We start from the raw sequence: 7,040 nt of genomic DNA, 5'->3' as shown, positions 1-7,040 counted from the left end.
TTTCCTTCACAGATGCTGCCAGACCTGCTGAGCTTTTCCAGCAACTTCATTTTTGTTAAAGAGTACAGCAATTGTTGACCAACAATTTGATTTGAAGATTAATCTTCATGAGTTTTAGGAGTTGTAATTTTGGCTGGATAGAATATTGTTTAAGGCAAAACAATATTTGTTTTACTTTTATTTTCATTACCTTTTTACAAACTTTGATGGCACACTTGGACAGTTGTCAGAGCACACACTGGTTAAAAACGATAGTCTATGCCCTGTCATGACTGAGATCAGATGACAGCCATCTACGTTGCCCTGGGATATAGAGGATGGCCAAAGCAGAGAGCCTGGAGTGCAGTGGGCATCCGTCGAGGATGCTGGCCAAGACTGAAAGTCTGAGTGGCCAAGGGTGGCAGGCTGACTGGAGAACATTTAGCTGCTAGCATTCACTCTGAGAGCCTGAGTGATGATCTTGGCTCACTGGGAGTGAATATGACGTCAGGACCTTCAACACCATAAGGTCAAGGTGGGGGTGCCAACTTTCTGCCCACCACTCCAAATGATTCGTCATGTATACGTGATGAGCTGAGAATTGAGTAATTGCCTGACAGAAGCTGAACCGACCTGACCAGAAGTGACACTCACATCCACACTAGAAGCAGGATTTAGCATTAATAACAGAACATTCTGTCACCTCCCTTGCAGGGTAGGGTTCGCATATTACATCACACCATTTTTTCTCCTTAGCGATCTTGGTGAAGAATAACATGATGTAAGTTTCAATCCCTACTGGCTAAGGCCCTATGTAAAATCAGCTGGTCAGTTTCAATGTAGCTTCTCTTGAACAGAAGCCATTGAACACCAAAATGCTCATAATTCTGCAATTTCAATTAAGCAGGCCATAAGGATAATCATTCATCTGGGAGTACTAATCTGTGTGGAAGGATTTCTGTTTCCCTGTAATAGACATAAACACCAAACAAAAATCATAATGCTTAAACAATATCTCACTAAAACCCTGATACTTTGATGAAATTTTCAAAATATAAAGTTTAATCTCAATGTGCGGGACAGCATTATCATTATATGGATTAAACGCTAAATTTATTTTCAGAAGCAAATACTTTCCTCCCTATTTTACCTGAGTAGCTTGCACCTTAGGACATTCTCCCCAGAGGGTGCACACAGTCCTCCATTACAATATCAGCAGTGGGATGGTTTACCAATGATTTCAGTGCTTCTCTCCATTTACAACTTCAATCAATATTGATCATAAACAGCAACTGTACTTTAGATTTCCTGTATTTAAGTGTAGAAATATTACTGCAATTCAAAGGATTGAAAACACACTTTATTGCCTAAATCATGGTTCCCTTCCACCCCGGGCTTAAGTGAGGGTCTGGTTCTACTGGCATCAACTCCTGTAACTCTCACAAATCATCATTTTTCATGAGCAAGCCACTGAGTGATCTTTGGCAGGCTAACAGCCTCTGGAAGCTATCAGAGACAGGTCAAACTCTTACCACCCAATTTTTAGAGTTGCATTTTCCAAAAGAAGTTACTAAATAGTGATGGGAACAGAGTTTAGCTCCCTCTACTCAGCCTAGGGATTTGATGTTCAATTACAGAATTCAGTCGCTTCTCCATCCAACAAGCAAACGGAGTCCAGTAGGTACTGTATTGCTGACTTGCTGCTACAGTTTGATATCTAATTCTTTGCTGTTTTTATCTACAAGATTACTGGGTACAGAGGTAGAGTAGAGGTTGGGATTGGGACTGAGGAGAGGAAAAAATATATGTCATATGCAGTGCTTTAACGAGAACCAATTTAGCAAAGGATAACTTCACAATCATTGATTCTTGAGTGCAGAGAGCAACAAGGCTGATGTAAGAATAATTGATCTTATATCAGAACATTTCAACAACTTGAAACATTCACTCTATTTTTCTCCACAGATGCTGCCAGATCTGCTGAACATTTAAATATTTTCTGCTTTTATTTCAGATTTCCGGCATCTACAGCATTTTGCTTTTCAATTAGCTATTAATTGAAATCTTCTTCCATTAAGTATTAAACAATTGCAATTGTTTAACAATCCAAATAGGAAGAACACATTTTAAACAATGAAGTATACCAGTTGAGATCACAACTGAACCCTTGTTCATATGTGTCCCTGGGATCACACTAAGTCCTGGCTCTTAATGTTACAGTCACTCATCAGCTCTTCAATGCTGAAGAAAAGGGCTTATTTCTCCAAGGTGACAGCAATTTGGTTTATTAAAATTCCAAGGACTCTCAAATACATTTTAATCTTTTAAAGTTTATCAGTAAATTATATAACTCTCGCCTCCTCTGAAATGCAATCCACTTTGGGGGGTGTTCTCAATTTTGAAATACATAATGCAATTCTGAACTTCTGGTTGATCATTGTAGCAATTTCAATATTGTGTCACTGTCTTTTGGCTCCAGGAGGTAACTAAAACTCAAATCTAATCTTTAAAATTTTCAAGTTTTTGAGATGGTCCAGTAGACCAAAAGTGTTAAATATTCTGGCCTACAAACTGTCAAGATGGAGGCTGAATCTCAGCATGGGATGTGAACTGAACCTAGCAAAGTGTAGCTCTGAGAGTAGGAAATAATAGGGCTTCCAACTCAACTTACATCATTGCACTCAACAGGATTCAGAGAAGAGGAATTCCTATCTACTGCACTGACTATATGAATACTTTGTGAAGATATTTTGAGGGAAAAGAAGGCAAGAAAGCTAATGAATTCAGACTGGGGTAATCAGTGAGGTCCAGATAATTTTACTGTCTAAGCAATCTTCAACAGTCTATTTGTGGATACAATTCACTTGGACAGTAAAAGAACTGAAACAGATTACTGATAAATGCAATAAATTTTGCTGGAAAAGACACATTTTGTCAAAATATTTGAAGAAAAGCACTGATATGTTAACAAGTGGACTCTGATTGATACAAGCACTGCCATGCATATTGCATTGATTAATGATAATTTACAGTTAATGACCAGGCTTTAAATTTAAACCTGGCATGTTTGGTCAAGGCATTGTGCTGAGAAATTAATCAGAGAATAGGCGTCACCTATTTTGCTGAGTTGAAACAGGTGCAGTGCCTGTACATGTTCTTCCTGCTTGAAAAGAACATTATGTTACAAATACGCATTGCGACATCTAACTGAATGGGAAGTTATTAGTCACAGATCTCCAGATGAGAAAATGCAAAGACATGCCGCACATAACTCTTCAGATATTCTAGATAAATGTTATTTGCAAAACCATGATAAGTGTAGAGAAAAGTTTGCTTGGTTGTTCTTTGATTAACATTCTACAAATTATTCCGAGACAGAACAATACTTGGAGCAATACTCACACTGCAAAGTGATCTGTTCTGATTTCTTTGACCAAGTTGAAGTAAAGGTTGACTGTTATGCAACAAACCCATGCCAGGGAACACCAGTCTGCATGTGAACAGGAAATGAGCCTAATGTTAGAAGATAAGTTGCACAAAAACACAGATTTAAAAGGATCCTTTTCCAACTTCAGGATTCCAAGGGATAGTGTCTCTCTCACACATCTTTCATATATCCAAAATTCAAATGCACTTTTAAACTAATGGTTGGAAAATTGTGCACAGCACTTATTTGAATTTCCACTATAACTGGCAGAATTGTTTTCCAAACAGGAACGTGAAGTTTGGAAAAGTATTTGTCTCGATTGCTCTAACAGACACAATTATTTCCATTCCTTCACAACTGCCAACTCAGCATCCTTTCTTGGCCAATCAATACTTCACTAAGGTGAACAAAGTTCTTGCTCAATCATCTGAATGTTTAATTTTAGAATTAATTTAGTCACGTTGGAGAAGTATTGGCTCAGAAATTCAAATCAGGGTTGGAAACCTGGGCCACGTTAGAAAATAAAAAATTGGGAATTGCTGGAGAAACTGAGGTCTGGCAGCACCTGTGGAGAGAAAGCAGCGTTAACGTTTTGGGTCGAGTCACCCATTTTTATCTGAATAGAAGATACCGACTTATGTTTAGACGACTGCTGCCCTGGAGGTTTCTGGACAGGAGTTTCCTGTGCAGGGATCCAGAAACTCAGAAGATCATCACAGAAACCAAGCCACCTTTTTCAGTACTGAGTGCTGAATTCTATAGTTTCAATGTCCAGCAGATACTTGGACAGCTACTGAGAGACAGCAAGAATGTAAAGTACATGGGGGGTTTGGATGTGAGTAGGGGCCAGGAGGATGTGGGTGAGGGACGCAGGGTGAGTGAGATTCCTGGTGGTAAAAGGGGGAGGATTGTAGGAAGTGGATGGGTGTGTGGGGTAGGTGGGCGGAGTGATTTTGAATCCAACCCAGGAGTTGTCAGATCCGATGGGATGGTGCTAAGTTGGGAGAGAGGGCGGATCAGGTCAGATTGGGTGTTGCATCTGGGGATTTCAGGGTTCAGCAGGGTGTAGTGAGTGAGTGATGGCGGTGTGTGGAGGGGTAACCAGCGGTGAATATCACATGTTCAGTTTGTACTTAAATGAAGAGTTAGAGCAAGTTTTTAATGTTAATGTTAATTTCCAGGAACAAGTTAGAATTTGGAATTCTCCAACTCTGAGGGACTTTTCTGAAAGGTTTCAGAGGCAGGGGAATGCCCATTGGAGATTTCAATTGCCCAGGCAATTCCCTCAGAGTCAGCTGCGACAGGACTTCAGCAAAGTTCCTTCTGGACTGCTCCAACAACTCTCTGACCACTGTAAGATCTGGGTTTATCTGCAGCAGAAGCACATAACTACCTTCGCTGCTTCACCTCATTTCAGAACAATACTGAACAGCCCATTCAAAAGTCCCTCTCGTCAGCATGTCTCTAACTTGCAGGGGTACAACTATCGTATTGAAGTTGTACGCGTACCAGTCAATTTGTTTTCTTTGTCAGACTTTGATCCTCCTCAGACACAAGCACATACATCCAACTTTCTGACACTGTAAAATATGCTCCCTTCTCTAATTTGTAAACCTAAATAGGTGCTGAATGAGCAGGGTTCCAAAGTATTCCATTTTATTTCCCAATATCTGCTGAGGTAAGGGTGAAATAAATTTGCATGCAATTGAATGAACTGTGCACATGTTCCTACAGAGTATCACTTGGAATGGTTTCCCCTTCCTGCTCCTACACCATCACTTCTGGTGTTCCTCCAAGCAACTATGCTGGGATGCACACCTACTCCTCGTCCAAGTGTTGCCCCTCACAGTGTCATCCAAAAGCACAACATTAGCTTTCACATGACACTGAAGACCCTCGATCTCTGTTTTACCAACAAAGCTCATCTGTCTCACCGTTTCTAAATTATTAGCCTGCTTATCTGATATCCAGTCATGGAGCAGCAGAAATTTCTTTCAATTATACAATAGGAAGACTGAAGTCACCGTTTTTGCTCTCCACTCCAAAATTTCCTGCCCTAACTACACATCTCAACTCTCCACCGACAATTGATTTTCTGTGACTAAAACAAACTGCTTGCAACCTCAGATAACAAGGTATGGAGCTGGATGAACGCAGCAGGGCAAGCAGCATCAGAGGAGCAGGAAGGCTGACGTTTCGGGCCTAGACCCTTCTTCAGAAATTCTGCAGAAATGCAACCTCAGGTGTTGTGTCTGCTTCAAGGATAAACTTCCAATTAAATGTCAGTGTCCTCCCTAAGATCACATTGTTTCTATCTTGGTTTCATCCAAATTAGCTCATATTCTGTAAACTTTAGTTCACGCCTTTATTTTAGTCTAGACTCAACTATTTCAACACACTCCTCCCACATTCTAACCAATGTAAACTTGAGGCCATCCATAACTCTGCTGTCCTTGTGTAAAGTTACACCTAGTCTTTCACCCTGACCACCTTCATGATTGATAGTCCATAGTGGATCCTGGTCAAGCAACATCTGGATTTTAAAATTCTGACCTTTCTTTTCAAATCACTACAGATTTTCGTTTCCACCTATTCCTGTTATCTGTTCAAGCCCCTCAACCCTCCAAGGTATCTCAAAATATTTAATTCTGGCCTTTGGAGCATTCCCAACCTTTTCACTTTACCACAGGTGGCAGCGTCTTCTGCTGCCTAGGCTTTAAGCTCTATAATTTCCTCCCTTCACTCCATCCTTGAAGACAGTTCTTAAAGTCGACATTTTAGACAAATCCTGTGGTCATGAAAATATGGTGTCATATTTTCTTTTACACTGCTCCTTGTATTGTCTTGGGTCATATATGTGTACTGTACTGCCTCAGGACATTTTAGAACATTAAGGGGCCATGTGATTACAAGTTGCTTTTTGCTTGGTTCCAGTTATGACCAGGTTGTCAGTTTAAATCCTATGCAGACTATGAGAGTGATGCTTCTCTTTTCAGTAGCAGCAGAGGGGGAATAATATTGCAGGACTCCACAGACAGCCTTAATGTTTACTAGCATATTTTCGCAATATGGTCATAAAAGTGAAGGCAAATACATATTATAGGAGAATAACAGGCCCACTTATACTTTTCTATTAAATAGAAAGTTTAATCACCCTCTTTTTCAGGTTAAGATGATCATTTCTTCCCAGAACAGTACAAATACACACAAAAGACATTGTGGAGCCAATAATGATAATACAGAAAGATTGCTAGTACACTGCTCTGAGTACTCGGTGTGCTTGCAAAGTGTTAAACTACAAGGTCAGCTCATTTAAGTACATTTTCATTGTTTCCAGAACTCAGCAGTCAGCATCATAGGATTAAGAGTCAATAAATGGGGAGCTGGAAAAGCACAGCAGGTCAGACAGCATCGGTGTAGCAGGGAAATCAACATTTCCAGCCAAAATCCTTCTTGAGGACTGGGGAGAGGGAGGGTGGGCCAGAAATAAATAGAGAGGGTGGGACTGGAAGTAGGGTAGGTGGGATGGTGATAGGTGGATGCAGGCAGGGGTTATTGTGGTTGGTCAGTGGGAAGGGTGGATAATTAAGAATTAGAACTGCACTGTTAAAAAAGATTAGGTAACACAAATACG

At 40.3% G+C, this 7,040-nt stretch overlaps 1 protein-coding gene across 1 annotated transcript in view; it reads right to left on the bottom strand.

Moving 5' to 3' along the window:
- Window positions 1-7,040, bottom strand: part of si:dkey-100n23.5 (cyclic AMP receptor-like protein A) — a 91,609-nt gene that overhangs the window by 66,726 nt on the left and 17,843 nt on the right. Inside the window, exon 2 of the mRNA XM_048603102.1 lies at window positions 3,382-3,469. Coding sequence (XP_048459059.1) covers window positions 3,382-3,469 — 88 coding nt within the window. The remainder of the gene's footprint in view (window positions 1-3,381; window positions 3,470-7,040) is intronic.

Source organism: Rhincodon typus, chromosome 11, assembly GCF_021869965.1.
Source record: "Rhincodon typus isolate 14 chromosome 11, sRhiTyp1.1, whole genome shotgun sequence".
Taxonomy (NCBI): Eukaryota; Metazoa; Chordata; class Chondrichthyes; order Orectolobiformes; family Rhincodontidae; genus Rhincodon; species Rhincodon typus.
Note: the sequence above shows the minus strand (reverse complement) of the source record. Positions and strands in the feature narration are given on the sequence as shown.